The following is a 26236-nucleotide window of genomic DNA, read 5'->3' on the forward strand; positions in this document are numbered from 1 at the left end:
GCTGTGGCGTTTTGTGAAATGCTGTGGCGTTTTGTGAAATGCTGTAGTGTTTTCTGAAATGCTGTGGTGTTTTGTGAAATGCTGTGGCGTTTTGTGAAATGCTGTAGTGTTTTCTGAAATGCTGTGGCGTTTTGTGAAATGCTGTGGCGTTTTGTGAAATGCTGTGGTGTTTTGTGAAATGCTGTGGTGTTTTGTGAAATGCTGTAGTGTTTTCTGAAATTCTGTGGCGTTTTGTGAAATGCTGTGGTGTTTTGTGAAATGCTGTAGTGTTTTCTGAAATGCTGTGGCGTTTTGTGAAATGCTGTAGTGTTTTCTGAAATGCTGTGGCGTTTTGTGAAATGCTGTGGTGTTTTGTGAAATGCTGTAGTGTTTTCTGAAATTCTGTGGCGTTTTGTGAAATGCTGTGGTGTTTTGTGAAATGCTGTAGTGTTTTCTGAAATGCTGTGGCGTTTTGTGAAATGCTGTAGTGTTTTCTGAAATGCTGTGAAGTTTTGTGAAATGCTGTTGTGTTTTGTGAAATGTTGTGGTGTCTTGCACTTCAGGGCCACCGTACAAGGGTATCAATGTAAGTTCTTTGCAGTTGGTAAAAGAGATGGCGGACAGTTGAACAACAGAAATAACTGGAGCACAAAATGCAGTGTCCTGTTTTGTTTGTTGTCTAGCTGACATCTCTCAGTGGATGTCTGCTCACCACCTCAAGCTCAACCTTGACAAGACTGAGCTGCTCTTCCTCCCGGGAAAAGATTGTCCCACTCTTGACCTAACAATCAACATCGGCACCTCAGTTGTTTCCCCGACTCAGACTGCAAGGAATCTGGGTGTGACCCTAGATAACAACCTGTCCTTCACTTCAAACATCGCTGCTACAACCCGTTGCTGCAGATACACGCTTTACAACATCAGGAAGATACGTCCCCAGCTGACTCAGAAAGCGACTCAGGTTCTGGTCCAGGCTCTCGTCATCTCACGCCTAGACTACTGCAACTCCCTCCTGGCTGGTCTACCTGCATGTGCCATCCGACCTCTGCAGCTCATCCAGAATGCAGCGGCTCGTCTGGTCTTCAACCTTCCTAAATTCTCCCACACCACTCCGCTCCTCCGCTCCCTTCACTGGCTTCCGGTAACTGCTAGAATCCACTTCAAGACACTGGTACTTGCTTACCATGCTGCGAATGGATCTGGCCCTTCCTACATCCAGGACATGGTTAAACCGTACACCCCAGCGCGTGCACTACGCTCTGCATAAGCCAAACGACTCGTTGCGCCCTCGCTGCGAGGGGGACCCAATTTCCCATCGGCGAAAACACGTGGGTTTGCTGTCCTGGCTCCAAGATGGTGGAATGAGCTCCCCATTGACATCAGGACGGCAGATAGCTTGCACATCTTCCGGCGCAAACTGAAAACTCATCTCTTTCGACTCCACTTCGAGCGTTAGAACTATTAACGAAGCACTTTTATACTAATAAAGGACTGGCTTACCTAAAGCCAGTTGAGTAGCACTTGAAATGTTTGGCTCTATGAAACCTGATGTACTTATATGATTCTGTTTTCTTCAAGGTTGTGTCTTCCTGGTCGAATGTACTTATTGTAAGTCGCTTTGGATAAAAGCGTCAGCTAAATGCAATGTAATGTAATGTAATGTTTGTTGCTAGGCTCTGAGGAAAACAGAAATCGATCCTGTTGTCTTTGCAACAGCTGCACCCACAATAATACCACTTGGAAATGCTACAGAAAGAAAAGGTTGTTAGTTTCCGATGTCACAATGTCATTTTGATATACGTACAAATATCAATTTTGCGCAAACAATGGAATTTGATGCCATGGATTAATTTACGCCCACTGTCTGATAAGTGTCACGCATGTCATACATTACAAAGTAAACCTGTGAAGAAAACAAAACTATTCAGAATGCTTGTGTTATTCGATAACAAGAATCTGGTCATCATGATTTGGAAAATAAAAACAGACAAGCGGCCTGTTTTATACAAGCTTTATTTACAATGACATTTCCAAGTTTAGCAGTGTAGGAAGCACATTATCATCCATAGGCCCTCATCAGACAGATGCTTTATGAAATCCATCTTACGTAACTTAAGTTTCATTTTCTCGATCACATCAAGACACCTCCTCTACTATCGCCACATTTAGTATGTACATAGTGTAGTTTGTATACAAGCAATATAAAACTTGGCAAATGGAAGGTTATTTGCTACTTCAATATGTAAAGAAAAGATTTCCAATGAGTAAAAAAATACAGCAAACACTGCACGCGTGGTGATAAAATTCTGACCTCATGTTTGTTCCATCTCTAATACAAGTCAAGTAACACTAGGGAACACCGGGTACTCATTTGAGCTTCGGCATGTAAGTAATACTCCACGATATGACCAGGTTTTGTAAAGAATACTGCAATATTCATTCAGTATTTTGTTCTGAAAAATGAATATCAAGGAAAGATTTGGAGTTATAGCTAAAACAGTACATAACCTTTTCCTTCCTTATTGAGTTAAAATGTCTGAAAGTGGTGCTAACTGGCTGTCTTCTGAAGCTAGTTTCTCCAGTTTGTGATAATCTGTCACCCAGTATCTAAATATTTGCAAGAAATATTAGGTATATATATACACCGACACATGTAAGCAACAACATACATTGGTTGGCTCGATGAGGGATTAAAGAGGACAACATTAAATTCATTCTCTTAGGGGGGATATTAAATAACAAAAATGCTCCCAAAATCCCTGATATAACTTTAAACAGGTCAACCACAATGTGGATGTGTTCCATTATATACAGATTTCTTACCAAACCAATGACTCATGAGGATGGACGGTTAAAAGAGTTGTGTGTAATATAACTTACAACTGGATTTTAATGGCAAATGGTTTACAAAACACAGATTTGGACAGAAAAAAGTAGAGAACTGGACAAATAAAAACATCACATCTTTACCTAACTGGATTCACACTGCAAATGTTTTTCCACTCTACTTCGGAAACTAATGGGATGACCAAATGTAGAAGCTAAATTGTTGTTGTAAGGTTAGTTAACCGAACAGCTAAACTAGCTTCATTTTAATGCATTCCCAACAGCTAATCTGTCTTTTTTCTCAAACATCAACCCCATCGTTGTTGTTGTAGCTCAAACACTGGAAAATAAAATCATGTGTAGGGTCGTATGTGAATTAAAAGTGTAAAAATGTGCTTTTTTGTTATCAAGAAAACATATTTCAAACATGACGAGACTTCCTGAAAAGACTAGAGGTGAATGGAACTTTGCACCATGTTCTCATTTTACACTGATCACAGATAATGTAACAACCTTTATGTCATTTGCTGGAGAAAAATACTTCTTCAAACCACATCCTCCTTTCGTTGCATAAGACAAGTATTTAACAGTATCTCAAAGTTGTATGGTAACTTCACATCCATTGTAACAGTTTAAGTGATGATAAAATACTACTGCTGATATAAAAAAATGTAACAACACTGCTGTACAAGCGGCAAAATAATAAATAAGCCATTAAGATAAAAATGCACGGCATGAATTAAATCAAGGTTACACAATATAACATGTATGAGTAAAATGGGTTAAAATACAGAGAAGAAAAGCCCCAATCAGCCTGGTTAATTTGAGTGTTTGTCAAGAAATATATCAAGTAGACGAGAATTGATTTATTCCCTCTTTTCAACAATAAAATAGCCTTAATGCTTTTAGTCCTAAAACGACCAGCCAGTCTTGTTTTTTTTTCTCAATACGTCACATTTTAAACAAAGGCACTAAAATATGAGGGCCCAACCATCTCTCTCATTTGAAAAATGCACTTATTCCTGTAATATGCATATTTTCTTAGGTCCAATCTCTCGCCATATTTGTCAACATACTTTTATACAATCTGGAATACTGATACGTTAATTAGATGCCAATTTTCATTAAGTTGCAATAGTAACACTGTTAAATGATTGTAGGTAATGTATTACAAGTGTGACAAAATGCACCGCCAGCAGAGCCTCTTAATTTTGGCTCCATTAGAGTGCAGGTTATTTGCTACTTGGTCAAATAACATAGACGACATATAGCCACTATCGAGAGATGTTGAATGCAATCTAAAAATAAATTATAAGTAGGCTTAATGGGGGCTTTTATCTTGTATAAACGCATATCTGTAACAATGTTATTCATCTTGATACAAATACTTATTTTGCCATCCTATGTTCCTACTGCAGAGTCCAACAGCTTACAGGGCAGCACAGTAATGCCCTATACGCTACTCCTAATACTTGAGGTAAAACCACTCTAAAGATGCCATCTAGCAACGAGAGGCTGGGCATTGCAGGAGATACACACTTAGAAGTTTAAAGGGGAGCTTTTTTTGTGATACATTTGCAAGCTACACCTCTCAGATATCTCTCACATGCAGATGTAGACTCTTCTTCAACCATGAAAAACAGATATGTGAAAGTATGTCATTGAGGTATCCTGAAGCAGCCAGCAAACCTAAGCAACTGCCTGGTAAACGGACTATACTGCGATATTCTGCCCCTGTTGTTGGTATTTGTAACAGAAATAGAATTGTAACAAGGGAGTAGACGCAAACATGTCCATAAAGAGTAAAGGGAAGGAGGAGAGTAAAGGGAAGGAGGAGAGTAAAGGGAAGGAGGAGAAGGAGCGGGAAATGAGGAAAGGAGTTGAATTTCTTGCCGCCTCTGGGCTTGTGTGGAGGTTACAACGCATGACACAGCAGAGTATTGTTAGTGCTCATGCTCTGCTGCGGGTGTGCTGGTTATTCGCTGGCATGAGTCTATGCAAAAGTCATGCAAGGCGAGGATTCATGCATCGTGTGCCTCTGCCTAGCCCGGCCCGGGGCCAACGTAGGCCAGAGCCGGGCCGGGCCAGGACACACACACAAGGCTGGGCCAGCTCATTGGTGTGGCAGTCATGCAGTGACATTGCTGTTGAGGGAGGAAAGAGAAAGAGAGATAACGGTCAGACGGCGGAGAGTGCTAGATTAGAATCTGGCCTTGATACAAAGACATACACAGCAAACAAACAGGGTTAATCCCTTCAAAGAAAATCATGGTAAAATGTTAGAGCAAACAAGGACAATGCAGGGGGAAAATAAATAAGTTAAAGAAAGGACAGTAACAGAAACAAGCATACCAATTCAAGATTCCTATTTAAATTGACATAGTGTGCAGTGCTTTTATTTAACAGCCTTTTTACTATGAGAGCAAATCATTTATCTTTAATGACGGGGGAAGTCAGTCTGCTTCAATGAGCTACACTGAATCAGCATCCTCTCATTGTTATATTATCGGCATACAGGACCATCTCCAGACTAAATCCCTTTTCAACAAAACAGTGCAAGCATCCAGAAGTCAAGGCTAGATTTTCCTTCATCTCATTTCTCTCTGTGTGTAGTGTGAGGAGGCGCGCCTGCAGTGTTCCAAAGATAACATGAACCAAATACTGCGATATATATTTCAATTTAACACTATGGCACATCAGGTAAATGCTGGTATGTGTGCCTTTCCTAGAACAATGGTGGCTCCTTAATAGAAGATAATGAAAACACAGTTAGCTTGTACTTTGCCAAAATCTATCTAGCTGTGGATTGTGACTCCTGGAAAAACTTCACCAACTGAAGGAGTAACTTTCAAATCCCATTAGAGATCATTTAGACAATTCTTCTGAAATGAAACATTTTCTGTGACGACAATTCATCTTCCTATTCCTTAATGTATTTGTTGCAAAACAATATAGACATAATGACGCCGCAGAAGAGCAAGTCGTCTCCATTTGAAAAACACAGTTTAAACAATGACATATGAGAAATGAGAATAGCTGTCGCCTGATTGAAAGCTACATCAGAAACAGAACAACTGTCAACTCCAGGCTAAGAAACACGATGAACCTTAAGTGATATGACAGGTAGAGATGTGCATAAATACTGAATGAACAGGCAGAGCGCTTCCGTAAAAACAAAAAATGACAATAACTTCCAAAGGATGCAATAGCCAGGACAAAGGTTCGCCACAGAGCACAGGGTCAGTGGTTAGTAACACCCTATCAAAATGCTGATTAGTTAAAAAGGGAAGGAGCGTGGCATCACAGGAGCCAGAATAAAAACTGTTAAGTTAAGGGGGAAAAAAAGTGGTGGGAGATTTTTTTTGGGCAGCTTTGTCTGGCATCTCTACCTCATGGATCTGATCAAGAAGGAAAAGAAGAAAATCAATAGGGAGAATGCAGGAAAATAAGAACGTCCATTAGAAATGAATGGAAATAGTGTGCCTCAGAAAAGGCACATCTACTGTATGTGAGTTCGGGGGGTTTGTAAGGTAGTTTGTCTAAGTATCTGTCTGCCCCCTGCTGCCATCTACCTGGCGGTAGCGGGCTGGACGTGGCCGGGGTATGAGCGGCGAGTGCTGGTGGCCTGTCTCTGCCGGGCCAGGAAGGACTGACCCGAGCCCGTGTTGGCAAGTCTGTCTTCAGCCGCCTTCTTCTGCAGAGACATGCCCTGGGAGGAGGAACAGAGGAAGTAATCTCATTATAAATGTAATGGTCACCATCGGTAAAACAAGATGTCGTACGTGATGTCACAATTGGTGCAAGGAAACAATTTAGCTCGAACAAATATCAGTAACAATTCAACATCATATGAACAATAGCTATTGATCAAAAGTGTAACAGACAACACATTGTTTGTGAGGCTTATAAAAAAGCATATGCTGCCCTCTGGTGGTTGAAATGCCTTCCTGCATGAGTTGCGATGTTTTGTTTCATCGATTTGGGCCTACACATCAAAGGGTATTGCAAAATCACAGTACATTTACAAAGAAAAAAAAATGTGGCATGCCATATGTAGTTTCCTTTTTTTATAATAATCATTAGGTAATTAAATTAATCATTAGATAACTGTGAAAAATGCTCACAAAATCACAGTATCATAGGGCACAATGTGACATCATTAAATGTACCCAAAGATACTACATTTTCCGTTTTTAGAAACTGGAACCATCAAATGTGTGGCAATTACATTAATCAAATAATTAACTTATGGCTTAATGTGCTAATCATTGTGGTACTATATAACTTTAATGTTATGGATTTCAGTGAATTATTACACTTCTTTCTAAGTCATTAATGTGAGCCACAATTTAAAACGGACAGTAGTTCTAAGACTTCAGGCAGTAAGAGGTTTTTCCTTACCATATTGTACCAGGCTGACACAATCAGTTTCTCCTCGTAATCTCTCTGGCTTTTTGTCTTGTCCATCTCTTTCTGTTTGGAGGAAACGCCAAGACACAACATTAAGAAATGCAAGGGCTTTTGAAGCTACAAAACACTGGTTATCTACGAGGGGACTGGTTGTTAAGCCCACAAGCTGCTCGTCTGTTTTCTTGTCAGACTATTCAACTTTTCTAACAACTTGGATTACCTCCAAAGAGTGCAACATCCTGTCCTTCTCCTGCAGCTGGTTCTTCAGGGCCTGCACCTCTGGACCTGATCCCTGGTTCTGCTTGGGGTCCAGGGTCCGGATCACCTGGAGAGGACACATTCAATCAAACTCACATAAATGCTCCTGTTGAACGACACCTACAGCAAGCATCACAAGTAACAATACTCCGTGCAAAACATAGTTCACATTCACAAAGTAAACTCACACTCTTGGCCTTTTCCAGGTATTTCTTATATCTCTCCTCCATCTGTTTCATGTCATCATCTTTCTTCTTCAGGGCCTCCTCCAGCTCCTCCACTCGTTGGGCTGAGGCAATAACACAGATATTTACATTTTTTTGGTTGAGTGTATTCCTGATTTTCTTTTGATATGCCTTGAAGAATACATTTGAATGTCTCAGTGTTTGATCTGTACCACACATTAAACCAATTTCAAACATTCAAAATAAGAGATCTGATGGTAAGAGGTGAAAAACAAGAATATAAACTCACAGCTGCTGTTGTATTTAGGCTCCATTTCGTCGATGAATGTATTCTTCTTCAGCAACTCGTTGTTCAACTCCCGTAGTTTCTCCCTGATGAAGAGTAGAAAGAAACAATGTCAAGCCTCGTTTTGTCTCATGATAAATATGAACTTTTTAATTAAATGTATGTTATCTTACATGTGCTCCTCATATTTCTTCTTCAGGATAGAAGACTGGGAAAAAAAAGGATATGTTTTATAACGTAATATTCCATCCTATACAACCCACAGATACAATCAAAGAGACACTGCTGGATAAATGCAGGAGTTGCAGCAAATGTCAGTCTTCTTCATTTTTTGAAGACTGACCCCGTAAACGTTGTAATCAAAAGCACCACAATATAACAAGAACCTGCACATGTCCCCTCTCATCCAACAGAGGGAAGGTTACAACCGATTAATGCTTGGAAAATGTGGCATTATGAAACATTCGTGACCTTGAATTACTCAAAAGAATCAGTGGAGACTTCAAACCAAACATGAATTCACAGATTGATAATCACAGTGAATATTTACAATAAGCGGAGAGTTCTGGTTCATTTTTATGTTTTTTGATCTATAATCAGTTGAGTGCAGAGAAATCGCTAAACAAGAAATCAGAAGGCATCAAGGAAAGAGGAAAGGTATGTTGCTATAAAGAGGATAAACACGTAGAGGATGCCAGAGGACTGATTCAAAAGGCAGATTCTTGACACCTAGCTAGGAAAGGAGTCACTATTACATGCGTGCAACAACTCAGTGTATCAAATGCATGCAGTCATGATTCTAAATACAGATTGCGTTGATGATATTTAGGAGTTCTTATTTCATTCTCTAAAAATGTGTACGTTAAGAAAACCCACATTAGCATCCCACTGTGTTCCGTTTTGTCACAGTGCACATTTACTACACTGAGCTGTTACACCCTAATATCTAAAAGAAGGAACTTGGCAGGAATCACAAAGTTATACTTACTATAGTCTGACAGGGGGAGCATTATTTGAAAAGAAACATTATTTTTACTGATTGGCAAAAATCACAGACCTGTCAAATGTGGATGTTGTTTTTTTTAAGAATTTGTTTATGTTACTCAGCCTGCGTGATAGGGCTGCTCAATTAATCGTATTTTAAATTGCAATTACGATTATGGCTTGCAACGATTACGAAAACAACGTAATCGAAATAAAACGATACTTTTTTTATTATTATTATTAAAAATAGTTTTTTCCGTTGAGTTAAAGTTCAGGGTAATCAACTGTTAAAAACATACTGTTCACATTTTTCTTTTCAATAAATTGATGTTTTTAAAGTAAATGGATAATCGTTTTTAATAATCGTGACATCAATTATTGACCCAAATAATCGAGATTATGATTTTTGCCATAATCGAGCAGCCCTACTGCGTGACCATAAATTCTTGAGGAAAAGATATACATTTTAAAAAAAAATTCTTGATGAATTGAACAGCAAAATGATAAAAAAAACATCCGTTTACAAAAGTGTTCAGTATAATTTACATACATTCTTCAAGAATATTCTAAATGTTATGATATTTGTTCACCTTTGATGTGTGCATGAGAAAAAGTTTCCTTTACACATTTTGGTAGTTATATACACTGTTAAAGGTAGGGTAGGTAAGAATGGAGAAACCAGCTCGAGTGCGCTAGAATTTGAAAGAACACAACCGAAAAATATCTGCCCTTTCCTTCAGACTTCCTTACAGAGCCCCTCCTCCAACACACACAAACGCGCACATGACCAATGAGGGCACGAGATAAGATTGTGCACAGAAGGCTGACAGGCAGGTAGGCCATCCAGTTATTTTAGCCGGGCCGGCTCAAATGATTGGTCGTGCTTTTTACAGCGCTACGGCTTCCACAGATGACATTTTTGTATATATTTATTGTCAAAGCATTTAATATATTCATTGCTATCGGGATGTTAAGAGCATTCCATGGAATATAACAAAAAGTGTTTCTGAAGTGAATTACCTACCCCACCTTTAAGTAGTAATCCGTTTTGTGTATTTTAAAATATACTGCGTGTATAAAACACTGGAAGTGGCTGAAAGTAACTTATTTACTACTGTATACAAGTGTTTTGTTGATATTGAGAGAATCAACTGATGGCAGGAACTGACCCCCAAAACCCACGAAAGAAAAAAAAGAGTTGGTAGCATTTTAAATCAGGGTTAATTCAAGAAAAAGAAAGATGGTTTGATGCATGCATGCTCTCTCTCACACATAAACCTTCTTGGGGGGTCCAATCCTAAATACCAGCCCCCTACTAGGAACTGGTTTCAAGGAGACAGAGGAGAAAGCAATACAAAAAAATCATGTTTTTGTTATGTTTCAAATATGAAACACAGGTAATGATGTTAATACAAACTAAAACAGAGTTGGATTTTAAGATATTCTTATTTCTTATTTAATCAATATATTGATGCCATACAGACGAATCATGGCTATAATACAATATAAAAGAGCAGAAACAGAAAAACAAAGAATACAATCTGTTAGCAATGGTTAATATTATGTATGGTTATCTTGTGAAGAGTTAGATGCAAAGAAAAAGAAAATAATTGTTATGCAATGGGTTATTTTTTTAAAACAAAACATCAAAACCTTCAGGAGGAGCTGTGTACTGCAGGATTGTGCGCCATCTTTGTTTCAGTGTGGTATGATGGGAATTTGACCCTTTGGCCGCCAACATCTACACTGATATGAGAGTTGTGCACCCACAATGCAGAACAAACATTTCATTACTTACGTTGTCTGCTTTGGAGCCCTCTTCTTGAAGATTCTTCTGCAGCTCCTCCACCTGACTCTGCTCCTCCATCAGACGCTGATTGATTAACCTAGATGAAAAACACAAAAGACAAGATGGCTTTAACACAGCAATGAATACGGCCTGTTGCTGGCTCAAAGGTCATTGACTGAAATTCCAATGAAGACAGAGAAAATCTTTGTGTGAGATTGATCCGCGTTCCCACACAGGGAAACACAATCAGCCCAGTTGGGAAGTGTGGCACTGAAAACTACATGAACACATCAAAAGACTTTATCTTTGCTCTATGTTTTACATTTTAAGCACAACAGAGAATACAAAATAAGAATTCAGCCTCAAGTTGTGTTTGCTTTTGCTGCTGATGCTAGGCTGCATGCATCTGGCTGTTCCTTTGACCTGTTTTCCGTCTCCAGTTCATTTTTCCTTCTGCTAGCATCCTCCAGCAGACTCTGCAGCAGCGCAATCTTCTCGTTGTCCGACCCCTCCTGAGCCAGCTTCAACATCTTGTTCTCATGCTGCAGACGAATCAGATGTTCTCTGCAAAAACACATTGGACAGTGTCAATTCAAAAAAATCATTTTGTTGAAGCAACCACATTTCGGTTGCTTCAACATTTGGTACTCACCAACCAATACAACCCTCATTATGTCAGTGAGAATTCAATCTGTCATGGTGATAGACAAACAGAAGCCACCTATGTTCTCCTTTATTAATTATAACTGTTGCGGAATAATGTTTACGCACAAACTGTGTAGCATCAGTGCATATAACATGACACATTGGGGACATTTGATACATTCTACTACCAAAAAAGCTGCTGTTGGCTCAGTCAAATAAAACTCAAAACATTAAAAGCAACACAACTTTTTGTATTGCTGTTGTAGTACTTCAATGGTCTCTATGGGCATCTCTAGATCTTTAAACATGTTAGAGATGCCCCCTAAGAAGACACTTCCATTGCAAAGCTGAATATATGACTCTTCCCCCGAGTGACTGACTGTTTCCTGAAGACAAACTGTGCACTCAGGTCAGGGAAGGTAGAAATATTTGAGATACTTTTTTCTTATAATCGATCTACCAAACCGATACAATTGAATCTGTTTTGGACAGTGTTGAGCAGTCTGTCTCTTGGGTCCTGAAATGTGTTTTTCAGGGCGTGGCTGCCAACTCCTGAGCGGATCTGACTAAATGTTTCCAGATGAACTCACAGCTGCTAGCTAAGGTTAGCCCAGGTCTAACACGACTGATTAAAGCAACAGGCCTGGGTTTATTCTAGCTGAGCTGCTATTCATACTCTGCAGTAGATTGAGGGAATTGCTTTAACTCCAGCTGTTTTCCTGGCTGTTTCATGGTTTACAGTCAAATGACGGCCAGAGATCAATCCCAGATGCTACGTATGAAAGCGACGAGTTTAATCTGTCAAAAAGGCCCAGCCTACGCCAGATTTTCATTCTCACTGTTGGATGATTAACTGACAAGCAACAGACATACATAAGAATGAATCATCCTCAATGTTTCCACTTAAACCTTCGAAAGCCTGCGGGATATGTCATCACCCTGAGGCACAACAGCTTTTCATTACTCTACCTCTAGAGGGTAATGATTAGTCTAGATTTAGATAGTTTAAATCATGTTTAAGTAGCTTTTAAAGGATTCAAATGTAAATCCATATTTGTCTTCATTTCATGAGTGTTGGAAAAACAATCCAGGCATAGTATACTGCCAGCTGAAAACCCACCCCTCTTGAAAAGCGGCTGATGTAACTCGCACAACTATTACATAAGTCGCTAGAGGGACTCCTCCTTTAAGGCCTTAAAGCGCCAGGGGAGCAGGCACGCAAGATCAGCAACATCTCTCTCTTACATCTCCTATCCCTTCCATCTTCACTGACTTCTGTTTAGCATGCAAATAGCAACATGAAGCGAAATAGAAATGCGTCCTAAAAACCTAAAGCTTACAGTACTTCTTAACACAGAAATTCAGATGTGATACTATGTGGTATATCTTCCTCTGTAGAGCACAATATTTACAATCATTTACTTGCATTCCTGTAGAATATAAACACATTAGATGATCTGATATGTAGTCAATCAACAACTCTTTATGATTACCTTCCCTTGTTTAATAACCAAAAGGGAAACAAAACTAAATTCATACCGAATCTCTGGGGTAGTGATCTCCGCCGCCAGTGAATCACCGTCGTTGCTGGCCAATGGGAACAAGCCTAAAACAAAACATTATGAAAGGTTAAACCCAACTGTTAAGGCTTGAAAAAGTAGATTATACTTTGCTTTAACAGAACAAGCTCAGCTACTCTTATTTAGATAGCTTTTCATTGTACCTGATGTAAGCTGTCCCTCTTGGGCTTGAACGCAGTGTAGCTCTTCAATGGTTTCCTTGAGAGAGTCTCTTTCTGTACGCATTCGCTACAGGGGAGAGGACACATGTGTGATAACTTATACAGAAACAGTGTGAGGGAGGGAAAAGTACAGGGTCTGAAATAAAAATCCCTATTGTCCAACATAATTCATCTGTCCTTGAACTACTTTTTGAAACTGCAGCATTTCAAAGTGTTTACAGCCTTTGGGTCATTCTTGTATAGTGTGAGTGGTACATACATCTTTTTCTTTTTGGAGAGAGTCCGTCTTCTCTTTGACGCGTTTGTACTCAAACTCCATCTTGTCGGCCTTTTTAGACTCTTCTGACAGTCTGTTCTGAAGTTCAACCACCTGTGCAGAGAAAGAGCATTCAATCAAAAATTGACAAGTTTGTGTGTGTGTGTGTGTGTGTGTGTGTGTGTGTGTGTGTGTGTGTGTGTGTATGTGTGTGTGTGTGTAGTTATTAATCGGGGTATATCGCCCAGCCTGGGGCCATATAGATAATGATAACTGCACGTGTAGTTCAGCTCTCGGTTTGATACCTGTCTCTTGTACGTCTCCAGCTGGCCCTTGGTGGCATTCGCTTTCCGTAGCTCCTCTTCCAAACCCACGTTGCTCTGCATTAACACCGTGTTCTTCTCCTCTATAAGCTTAATCTGGAAAAGAAGAAATATCATTTTTTTTTTAGAACGGAGAACTCGGACAGATACATATTTCTGTTAGCCTAACTATGTCTCTGACTAATCAATGGACACTCTGCAAAGCATTGTAGGGAACATTGAATAGCTCCAACACAATAAATATATCAATCCAATTGTATTTATATAGCCCAATATCACACATTAAAAATAATTCTTAGGGGGCTTTACATTACACCTTTTTAAATAATAATAATAAATTAACAACATAGAAATTAACAATCCAAATGATGAAAAAGTGAACAAATGTATATTTAAAAAAAAAGCATCTAGGTGGATTTTAACAAGCTTCCAGGTACCACCAAAGCAACGTTAAGTGGGCATCAGACAGGACCATGCCAACATTTGTTTTGTTGCTACTACTGTCTTTGTACCTGTCTCCTGAGCAGTCCCATGTCCTCTAGTTTCTTCTTGTAGTGTTCCACTGTGCCCTCCAGCTTTGACACTTTGTCTGATGAATGCCTGGGGAGGGAATCAACATACACTGGTTTTACATTTAGAAAGAAAAGGAGAGGTGGCAGCTTTGCTAACGCTCCGTTTGTGTAGCAACACACCTGTAACAACAGCAGTCTGAAATAACAGGATAGTAGTGGTTCAACAAGATTCATTATCTTGCGTCATCCCCTGTTGTTCTACCTATCCGTCCCCAACAGGCTTTTGGAATCCCTTCTCTTGTTCAGTTTACTCTCCTTAGGTAGTTTAAACGGACAACATTTTGCATCCGTGTCTTACCTGAGGACATCCATCTCATCCTTGAGCGACTGGGCTTCGTCAGCCAGTGACGAAAGCTCTTCATTCTGCGACTTCACATCCAGGAGTTCTTTTTCAAGCTCCTCACAGCGGATCCGGTAGTCATCTTTTGATGCCTCCAACCTAGATGTTGACGTCAGCATGAGTCACTTCGACTTTCACTGTTTATATAGCAAGAAACTCACTCTATTTCCAGCAAGTTGTACCTGAACGTTTCCTCCTGAAGCTGCTCCAGTTGTGTCTGCAGCTGGAGGTGTCTGCGTCCTGCAGGGCTGTTTATATCCTCGATGGAGTCAGACTGGTTGTGTCGCTCCATCAGGACCTGGTTCTCCGCTAGCAAACTGCTCTTCTCCTCTTGCAGCGCTGCCACCTGTGGGAGGGGAGAGGGCGAAGGAAGCGCACAGAATGGAAGTGCAATAAGAAGAAAAGACAGAGAGGATAGTTCAGGAGTGAGATACACAGATTGGATGGAGAGGGAGAAGAAAGATATTTGGAAACAGGAAAGGTGAAGGTCAAAATCGAAAGAAGGATGGTACATTTGAGGTGTAGAGAAGGATGGAAAGAAAGAATGTTCAAGATAGAGAGAAGAGAGGCAGAACATGGGAATACGTTACTTTTCAAACAATATATGTCAAGGTACTTAAATGTAGAATTTCTGTACAAGAATTCCAAAGGTTATTAAATCACTGCAGCATGAACTCTGGTAATAAAGCAAGCATACATCAAACGCACTTCAACAGGGCAGACCAACAAACTCCAGCATAGCAGAGAGGGCGACATGTGGTTTGATGTTGCCTTCTCAATGTGACAGACAGGGCATCAAGCTCCACACAAAACAACGCAGAGGCAGTTCTTTAATTGTTTGTTTTAAATGTGGCGCTAATTAATTACTAACACTCAAAATATGAACTGATCTTAATATATGTTATTAGGAAATAGAACTGTAACATGATTAGGCAAGGTTATTTAAAAATAAATACACCTATTTACCTGGCATGTAATGCTAGCACATACCATTGATTCTCAACCCTTTAAGAATTTGCCAGGATCAATTGGATAAAATCTAAATAATGTGAATACAAATAAATGTCATTAGCTTTTTCTTCTGACATACTAGCACATCTATGTCTTTTTTAAATGTTGTTGAATAGTTCTATGTGAAAGATGGATTCCATTTAAATGTTTGCTACATTGTTATGTGAAAGTGTTTTCGATGATCTAGCACCCCTTTGAAAATGCTCTCACGGCAACAAGCCTGTATACCATTAGCGTTGTGATCTCAAAAGTTAAAAAACATGGGGTGGGAGTTAACCTAATAAAAAAATAAAATACATACTTAATATTGAGTTACACTACAAGCAATTGTGCTGCTCGATGATTGCTAACCAAAGAACCAGAGATCTTTTTCCTTTTTTATATATATATATTAACATCACATCTGAGTAAAGCACAGTTTGTGTAAAAATGTGACATATCTTCAACAGTTTAGCCAAGAAATGACCCTCCTGTGTTCCCCCTTAGTTTCTACAGTTGCTGTGGGAAAGCAATGAAACACACCAAGGTAAAAAGGCAGAGGATAATTAGTGAAGGGGTGACAACTGACACACCCACACAAGTTTCCTGAGAGGACCACGTGTGTAGACGTGTGCACAAACACTTGTGCACATACGTGTACACACACACATGCACACATAGTTAGGAGAGCCAGGATTCCTAAAGGGGGATGCCGGTGCAAGCAGACTGAAAAGAAATCCAGGCCTATTAGACACACCACACACCATGGATGGAAAAAAGAGACAGAAAGAAAAAGAAAGTTTAGATTTACCCTCTCTTCTAGCTCATTATAGTCTAACCTCAGTCTATCACGCTCCTCTTGGACATGGAGGGCCTTTAAAGCAAGGCACAGTGTTGGAAAAAGTCAGGAAACAAAACAACAGGAGAAAATTGCAGCTCCATTTCTTTTTTTTTATTACTGTGTCATTAGCAGAAAATAAAGAGAAGTTAATATGTTCACTATGATCTACTTTCAATATAGATATAGGGTGTTTCTCTCTTTCTGCAGCAGATTATCACAATTCAATTTAAAAATAAATGATCTGACAAGGACATATTTAGGAGGGTACAAGAAAGGTTAATCAGTAGAAAGCAAATCATGCAAAGAAGGGTGCTGCTTTTAAAGCGTAACCAAAACTAGATATAAGAAGTACATGACAAAACCAGTTAGATAGTGAAAACGTTACCAAATATAGAGGAAAAGTCAAAAGAAAACTTGGGTAAAGGTGTTATGCAATGTTATTTTCTGGACACACTGAATGCATTGAGCCCCATTAACTACTATCCTGACTATACATAAGGCTCATTCATCTTTTCAGTTTCAAATTGCATTGTCCTGCTGACACAACTATTTTAGATCAAGGCTATTTATACATTTGACCAGGAGTCCTAACAATAGCAAACAAAGACAAAATAGTTCCTATCTGGGGGTGTGTTGTCTTTCTGGTTAGGTCAGAAACGTGAGTACCTGCAAACTGTGCTAGGATGTACAAGAACAGAGGTCAAACCGCGTTAAAAATAACACCAACCTGCATGTCCAGCTCACGACACCTCTGGGAGATCTCCTCCTTGGTAGACAAAGCATCATTCAGATCCTCTGCTGTCTTCTTCAGCTGAGAACAGAAAGAAACAACAAATAAAAACACTGAAGAAAAGATGGATCACCCTGAGATGTTTTTGAGGCAGTTTATACACAGAAATGAAACCAAAAAGCACAGTACTCCTGCTAAGGCTATTTGTTCCCTGTACGCCCAGCTCTTTTACAGGTATGTGTTCAAAAAGTAGAACATTAGTTGTGGAGGACACCTGGGTCAATGTATTAGGTCACACGTTATAGTGAATACTGTGTGTAAGTTCACGAAAGGTGTCTGTGCAATTTCAAAGTTTGGCTTGTGATTTTAATCTAAAAGTGAAGTCTATAACAGGGAATTTATATATAAACTTTAAATATCTTTCGTGAATCTGTCTACAACAGACATGCATTAAAAGGCATCACAGTGAGGTTATACAAAGTGTCCATACCTGTCTGTCTAGATCCACATACGAGTCACTGCCCCCCAACACCGGAGTCTCTTTACTCATCAGCTGCAGGAACACACAACAACAGGTTCATATTTGGAAGAAACATACATTAAAATAAAGACAGAAATAAATATGCTGCCTGAAACAAGAATAGAAGTGGTAGGTTTAAGCTAGCTGCAAGTTTATTGCTCAGAAACTTTCCAATTTCAAAAATAAATTGTACACAAAATATATGTAAAGCTGTTATTTTGTGTGATGTTACAACAACAAAAAACACAATAAAACTTGACAAAACTTCAGTACTCAGAGTTGTAGGACTATCTTCCATCAGTAGACATATCTAAGTTGATTTGTAGTTGATCTTTGGTAGATTGAATTGGAAAAATATACATGACCAATCTTGCCTTATTCTCATCATTAATCTATGATGTAATAAACAGGAAAGTTCACCTCTTGGATGGCTGTCATGACAACATGCTGCACCGATTCCTCCATCATCATTATGGTCTGGATGTATTCTAGAGAACAGAGAGAAAGGGACAGAATGAAGGGGGGCATTTGAGGTCAGTGTTAAAGGTCACCTATCATGCTATTTTTAGGCAACAGCATAGGTCTCAGATATATAAAACATGTCTATGAAGTGTTTTGCTCAAAATACCAAACAGATCACCCATTCTAGCCATGCCTCATATCCCTCTATTTCACTTCCTGTTTCAAAAGTGCTGATTTTGGGTATAAAGCTTTAAAGAAAATTGATAAAAAAGAGGGGCGGAGCTTATGCGGGAGATTCTACCGACAGATACTGCCGTGATGAAACGCCATATCATGGATTATCAAGGATTATTTCTGAAACAGTTTGGAGCTCAAAGGCTTTCTCTCTTGCCGGTTATACCACAAGGTGAGTTCCTTTTTATTTCCTGCTTCTTCACACACATGCTCTCTCCAGTACAGGTTAGCTCTGAGTGTTAGCGATGCTAATGTAAACACCGACCATATTACGTCCAGAACAGTCGGGCATTAATTCTGATAGCAACGTTTCTGATAGTGCTGTGGGTCTGCATTGCCGATATGACGTCATATCGGACGCAAATCTGGATCAGCTCCGTTGTACCCCCGTTTTTAGAGATTTGGGTACGGAGGAAAAGAGAGAGGGTTTTATTTTCTGACGCTGCGTGAGTTCTCTGACACACCGGGGACACATATTTATGTATACAAAACATCAAAAAGTGCATTTTGCATGATAGGTCCCCTTTAATACAAAGGGACATTAGAGGACATTGTTTTCAGATACCACAGTATATATGATGTGCACCTTGTTTCTGTTCACAGTTGACAGCACAGCCCAGGATGAGCTGCAGCATCCTCCCAAGCTCTGCTGAGTCAGAGTGTTCTCCAATCAGGTTCACATCTGGGAGCGTGAAGTCGTTAATGTGCTGGCCAAGGATCTAGACGAACACAAAAGCTGTTTTGATAACCAAAATAAAGCATAATATGCATAATAGAGAAGATTAAACAGTTTCGGCAGTTAGAATATTTCGCTTCTAGCAACAGATCTGCTAACATAATGGGGATGCTTGCCACTGATCAAATCAAAAATAAATACAACTGGCTCTGCTTACCTCCTGGTTAAATTCGAGGATTCCTTTCAGAACCTTCTTTAGATTACTTATCTGAAAAAATAGATAATTTATATAGGATATTAGAAAGACAAATTCAACTTACACAAGCTTGATTGAAGCATAACATACATTGCAAATTAGAATATATATATAACAAAAAGACGGTTCTCACCAAACCTGAACCTTGCACAAATACCAATAAAACCAAGGCTTATGCTTACTTTTAACCTCCAGTTGTCCCCAACCTCTGGCTTGACTCTACTAAGCCAAGCGTCGTTGAAATATACTGCATCTCTGGAAATGAAGACAAACAATAGAATAGGAATTAGATGTGTAGTAGTTTTATCTTTAAGGAGACTTCAGAATCTGTAAGTTTAGGAAATGGAATGATAAAAAAGCTGACAGTGAAGGAGACCTACTGAATGTTTTTATATTTTTTAACATATTAGCAAATTATTAGGTTCACATTTAATTTGGTGTATAATTGTGTCATATAATTGAATGAATGTGGAAAAATGAAACAATGTGAAATAAGATGAAAGAAAAGGAAGTTTCATAAAAACGTATACAACCGATAACGTATTTATCCACAAAACGTACATTTTCTGTAGCACTTGGGCCATGACGACACCGCCCGTCAGTTCTTCTACTGTCTTGCATGAAGCCTCCACTCCAAATGTCTGGATCTACACAACAAACACACAAACAAGTTGAGTGCTGGGTGCAGGAACAAATGATATATATGTAATATGCAAAAACATGAAATGATTAATTTATCAAATGCAACATTTTGCCTGACAAGCTACATAAATTGGATTGTAATGGTATCCCTGAAGACATGAGTAAATACAGTCACAAGTAGGAAGCTCACACCTTCTGCTTTTATCACAAGTGCTTATCTTCATTGCTCAGTTTTGTCTTGCATCATTATTTCTTTGCGGGTTTCTTTCTGACTTGACGTGTCACTGTTCTCTTTTCATCCTCCATATTCTTCTCTGCAGCGCTTCCTCTATGATGAAAGTCTGTTGCCCAGACATAAGGGAATGCTTTTCAGTCTGCCAAAAGTCCACATGACAAAGTTGGGGAAATTGAGACCAGGAAATGTCGGAATTCCAGGAGGAGATATATGTAGAGATTGAAATTCACTTTTCTTTACGTTGCTTAAGGGTGGGAGCACTCAACAAAAGATTCAGCCAAATAGTATGAGAGAGAGTGGGGGACACAGGTACAATTATTTATGAAGCATTTATTCACTAACTGGGTTAAAATGAGTCAAGCTTAAGCTGGTATTTAGTATATTGACATTGTTCAACGCTTTTTAAATAATTCTAACATAACCCTAATTGAAAGTTGTTGTGACTAAGTGATGGGCTGGCAATGATATTCGGATGTGCTCGGTGTTGTCTCCACTGCTATTAAATGACTGACTCTAGAACAAATCTTAAAATAACCATGACGCAAGTCATAACAACACCTTCTCCGACTACTGTGTCACCGTCATGTCAGTATCTGTTATAAACACATTGAAAAGGAGAGGTGAATTCACTGTGCTTGATCCAATGCTCTACATTAGCTTCCATAGGTCTGGGACATGGCGCAACACTTTGTTAGGCCACAGAAAACTAGCTAAGAGCCTAATTATCATTGTTGGCAGAGACAGAGGTCAGTAAACAGGAAGACACTTGACACTGTACACAGTTAAGGACACATCTCACATTACATGAAGGCAACATGAGCCTAACATCCACACTATCACTTGATAAATTCACATAACCAAAATGTTTGATATTGCTGTTGGACATCAAATCTAATACCATTTCTTAATTGTGGATCCCTGAATCTTGTATACCTTTATTAAAACGTATTTCAATAGCAAAAAACCCATTCCAAATATACAAATGTGGAATCGATTATCTTCTAACATTCAATAAGTAACTTTCAATCAAAGCTTCCTACATTGTTGCGGAGTGACGGTGTGTATGACAACATTCAGATGACTGAATTGTCAAGCAGATGATCTGACCCAAAATATCTGCATTATTCATATTCATATTCCTACTAATCTTTTTTTTCCAGTTAGCTATGATTTTTCTTAGTCAATCTATAGGGAGCTAGTAGCTAAAGCCAAACACTGGCCAAGAGCCAACACATAACAATACCCCTGATTACATAACATCGCTTACAAGTGAGAGACTGAGAAAACCTTATCCACTCTAATAACCCTGCGAAATGTAAACTACCACATCAAATGTATGCACTGAAGAAAACACCCTTTCCTGTGACGCTTCGTTATTTTGAAGAGAGGGTTACATGCTGCCTTACTGTGTTTATATCCAGTGTTTAATTAGAATGGATCTAGCAGTGGGGCTGCTCAATTCATCGTATTTTAATTAATTACGATTATGGCTTGCAACGATTACGAAAACAACGTAATCGAAATAAAACGATTATTTTTTTATTATTATTATTTTTGGTTTTTCAGTTGAATCATACTTAAAGTTCAGGGTAATCAACTGTTCAAAACATACTGTTCACATTTCCTTTCTCCAATAAATTGATGCTTTCAAAGTAAATGGATAATCGTTTTTAATAATCGTGATATCAATTATTGACCCAAATAATCGAGATTATGATTTTTGCCATAATCGAGCAGCCCTATCTAGCAGTGATGAAACTGTTAAAAATGTTGACTCAAAGTGGCATTTCGGACTGGTCAGAGGCGCTAACATGTAAGCATGAGTCTGCAACACATTACACAGGGTGGGACACTGCAACTACACAAAATATGTCTCTCCCAGAGTGGCATAGTACTTCAATTAGCTGAAACCAGACAAGCGTCATGGTAGAAATGGTGGTAGAAAACTTGTTAGTGGCTCTCAACCGCAGCAACATTTGGTCTGCCTCATTTCCCTTAGCAGGAAAGAGGTGGAAGGAAAGAAAATAAGAGCAATCAAAAACACACAGACAACCCACAGTCCCAACATGGCATCATGACAACAGCTCTCTAAAGGCTGTTATTAAGCCAAACTCAGGACAAAATAAATCGATGGCCCTTGACATGTAACATGCCTGGTGTGTGATGTCTTTTTGGACGACCAACAGCTATTTTTTGCTGGTGCCGAATAGTTAAGTCCTCAAATCAGTCATCTTTAATCTAACAGCTACTTGAGGTCAACACATCCAAATCTGTGTGATATTGTACACTGGCTGAACAACGGTATTTTGTCCCCTTATAGCAGGGCTCTGTTGCTTTTGTTCCCAAGCAGAAATAGGTTCTCATGGCCACATGAGCTCCACATGCTTGACTGCATGTTCGCTCAACAAACCTGTGGTATACATACCACTGGATTACAAAGCCTTTAAACAGAACGTATGCCCTGTGATGTCTCTCGAACAGCCACAGTGGAGCAGCGCTGATGAGTTGCTTTATGCTGCGTGGGACAATGTATGGCAATGGCTATGTGGAAGAAGCCCCTGTTTTCTAGCCCTGTTTCAATTATGGCACGTTTATGAATTGTGCTTTTTGAGGTTTGTTATTTGTGTCACTCTTGATGCCTTGAATGGTGATCAGGAATCAGATGGCCATAACAGGTAACTGGCTAAAGAGTCAACCTAGCTGCAATTCCCACCGCTAAATTAGGGTTGGAAGATTTTGAAATGAACATGATTATGGAAGCAAGAATGTTTTTTTTTATTTCTATCTCAAGTGTAGATAAAAACAACACAATGTTAAACTTTTTAAATGACATGAGTTTTTTTATATAACATTTGATGGCTGAATACGGTTACCCATTAAAATGATTTGGTAAATACAGTGCCAAGAAGACTCATGTCAAACTATATTCTTCTGTAAAAAGTGAAGTCCTTGTGCTAAACCTCCAGGCTAAAGGTCATTGTCCTGTGTCCCACAGTGTAATGTGATTCATAGCGGCTACCGGCTATCAACACTAATTTAATTTGAGAACACTTTACAGAAAGCTCTGGGCTAACTGATGTCCAGTATATCATCGTGATCACCTCTCAATCAGCTTCTAATGGTTATATTAATAGCAAAAGCACTTACTGCAAAGGGGAAGTAGGGCCAATCACCATTACTACATCGATTGGACTCATATTTTCTGTATTCTCTCTTAATTATCATGGATGCTCAAAGCTCAAAGCTCCAGGGCTTGAATATTTCTTAAAAGTTGTAATCTATCTGAACCAGTAGCTGTTAATGTTGGTCACTGAAACGGCATACCACTGGTTAAGCAGCACATGCATACTTGTTGTGTACTGGATGGTTATCACAGAACATCTTGGTATTTTATCTGCAAAGTATTGTTGGTCCTCAGACCTAAGACTATGTGTGGAGCTGCAATGTAATGATTGAAAACCAATGAATCTGGAAACAAGCATTTTCAGGTTCTAGTTCAAGGCAAGGCAAGGCAAGTTTATTTATATAGCACTTTTCAACACAAGGCAATTCAAAGTGCTTTACAAAAATGAAAGAGATTAAGAAAATGGCATTTAAAATCTAATAAAATAAACATTAAAAGAAAAAAAATACATGGCAGTCAATTAAACATTAAAAGAAAAAAGTACATGGATAAAAGCAAGATTTGCTCATTTTCCACAGTCATGCCAGATTACATTCAGTGTGCTTTGATCACATCATTCATAGCAACCTGCAAAGGGCCCAATGGAGTTCAGCATACATGAGCTCAAGGAGCCTCGTTCACAATGGGAATAGTGCACTATATCTCTATTGCAAAAGGACAATTTGTAAAACCAACTGTCAGGAAATGCTTCATGTCAAATAAAAATGCACTTCCCATGACAACGCACACACAATAAGTAATGTAATATCAAGTATTTTGTGGCAGCTGATCACACAAAGAGCCACTGAATAGAAAATAAATACTGGTAACCCTGATTATTTTTCTTTTTGAAATTCGTAATGGTTACAATTTTTATAAGCCACAGAACTCGAGCAATAAAAATAACAATCACATCCTTGAAAATATTGGCTTAATTACACTACAGACATACACAACTAAAATAGGGAGCACAGAGTTCCCGAAAAGGAAACCCACACCTACCAGTTTGTGGAAACACTTACGAAAGGTGACAGTGTACTTTACCATGTGTGTTTATAACTCAAATGACAAGATCGTGCTGCTAGGGCCATGCTAAGAGCTTTGCTCAATTGAAATTAATAAAATATGGAATAAAATGCTATTCAAGTGGAAGAAAAGGTTCATTGGCAGCCATTGGGATGACATATGGTTATATTTGTGGTTGTACAATTGTGCCTAAATATATTACAATAGACGGCTTTGCTTGTCAGTGTATGACCCCCTTTTGCATTGACCTCAAGCAGTAACAGTTACCTAGACATCACCAGGGCTATTTTGTAGGGCGGTACTGTAGTCTCGTGCGTTTTAGTGACAATCCGTCACACGCAATGCTGTGACTTCACAGTTAACAGGTATATGGGAAATGTTTGCCAGCCACACCATTACAAGGAACATGACGAAAGAACAATTTGAGTTGTTGAATACATAAGCCAAGCTATGACAACAAGAGCAGGATGCGACAGTGAAGTACATACATGTCACAATAAACACACAGGCTAAAAGGCTACCTCTCAGGGAATCAACAAATGGATTTCAAGTGTGATTACGTCAGGAAGCACATGACTATGCAGGAGGAGGGTAGCTTGCGTGTACTTGCTGCCCTACCAAAACCAGCACCACAAGTTTTCAGCCAACACAACTGACAGCTATGTAATGTGTAGAGCAAACATAAAGGAACATATGCAGAGTTTGCATCACGTGTTATGTCTATCAATGCATTCACACTTCTGTTTACATATCCTAGTAACTCATGTCAGTTACCCTTATTGTTGCATATTCATTGAATATAAGCCTATATCACAGTTAGGACATTTCTGGGTTTATCTCACTCTTCTTCTGTTCTGTGATGTCTACTGAGAAGAACAGTGAATGTCTGTATCTGCTTGGATATCATGTTGACATCAGCATTTCTTTGACCCTCTTTTTTAGTGGTGCTCAAAGCATACAACAATGTAAACATGCTAATATTTGTAGCATGTGACCACTCAATCAGATGATTTTTTTCTCTAGTCTGTATTTTACATTTCTGGTCGGTAACAATAGGGAAGAGTAAGCGCCCATAATAAAACATTGGTCAACAATGAAAGGAATTCAGCCTCAGAGCAGACACCGAGCTAAAGCGTTTTATGCTCAATAATAAAGCTTTGAATCAAGGCCATCGTTTATAACGTCTGATCCGACCATTACAACATACGATGGGGCGTTAGTAAAGTTGAGCTATACCAAAGAGCTAGAACCAAAATTACAGTCTTGGTTAATGGTTTCCTGGCGGCTAGCAAGTAACACATCAGCAGCTAAAGCAGCAAACAGCTGGCATGCATACGTAACCAACGTGAGCCCGTGTCATTTTCCTCTAGCCTGCTAATGTTTCCCCCGCTAGCTTATCGAGCTAGCAGTAGCCTCGAATGCTACCTACTAGCATCGCCGGGGAGCCGGAGAACTGACAGTCAGTGACAATAAACCCACACACTTCATATTAGTCCACCTACCCATGTCAAGAGGCTTTCACAGAGCTCCATTCGATCCAAGGACCCCGATGTGGTCATGGTTACCTAACGTGAACCGACTTTGTGTGGTAAACAGAGCCTGAAGTTAAACAGTCGGCTTCATGTACTCCCGAGGTCTCTCTCGCATTCGGCTGTCTCTCAAACCGTCGACCAATAGTCGGGTGCGCTGCTTCGCCTCTCCGGCGTCTGCCAGAGGAGGGCTGGGTGGGCGGAGTCTGGAGTGCTAGGACAAATCAACAGAAAAACTCCATCATATGAACATTTACGCGAAAGACACATACACAATGTGAAGTAGGTATACACAATATATGATATGACATAATATCCACAGAGCAAAAAGAAGCCTT

General features: G+C 39.3%; 1 protein-coding gene across 3 annotated transcripts; it reads right to left on the minus strand.

Annotated features, from left to right (window-relative positions):
- Positions 1 to 1975: 1975 nt before the first annotated feature.
- Positions 1976 to 26083, minus strand: hook3 (hook microtubule-tethering protein 3). Of its 3 annotated transcripts, none has more exons than XM_034198127.1 (24): positions 25872 to 26083; positions 19865 to 19950; positions 19486 to 19558; positions 19265 to 19315; positions 18958 to 19090; positions 18096 to 18163; positions 17646 to 17708; positions 17153 to 17236; positions 14777 to 14940; positions 14553 to 14693; positions 14195 to 14282; positions 13665 to 13778; positions 13363 to 13473; positions 13086 to 13170; positions 12902 to 12968; positions 11141 to 11281; positions 10727 to 10814; positions 8118 to 8152; positions 7948 to 8030; positions 7662 to 7762; positions 7436 to 7540; positions 7207 to 7278; positions 6378 to 6514; positions 1976 to 4949 (listed from the first exon to the last, which is right to left on the minus strand). In XM_034198127.1, the coding sequence occupies exons 1-24, from the start codon at positions 25926 to 25928 to the stop codon at positions 4934 to 4936; spliced, it is 2163 nt and encodes a 720-aa protein (XP_034054018.1). In that variant the 5' UTR covers positions 25929 to 26083; the 3' UTR covers positions 1976 to 4933. The 3 variants fall into 3 exon arrangements, with proteins under 3 accessions (XP_034054018.1, XP_034054020.1, XP_034054021.1); XM_034198129.1 differs by having other exon boundaries at positions 1976 to 6203; XM_034198130.1 differs by having other exon boundaries at positions 1976 to 6514; positions 25872 to 26082.
- Positions 26084 to 26236: the final 153 nt, after the last annotated feature.

Source organism: Gymnodraco acuticeps, unplaced genomic scaffold, assembly GCF_902827175.1.
Source record: "Gymnodraco acuticeps unplaced genomic scaffold, fGymAcu1.1, whole genome shotgun sequence".
Lineage (NCBI taxonomy): Eukaryota > Metazoa > Chordata > Actinopteri > Perciformes > Bathydraconidae > Gymnodraco > Gymnodraco acuticeps.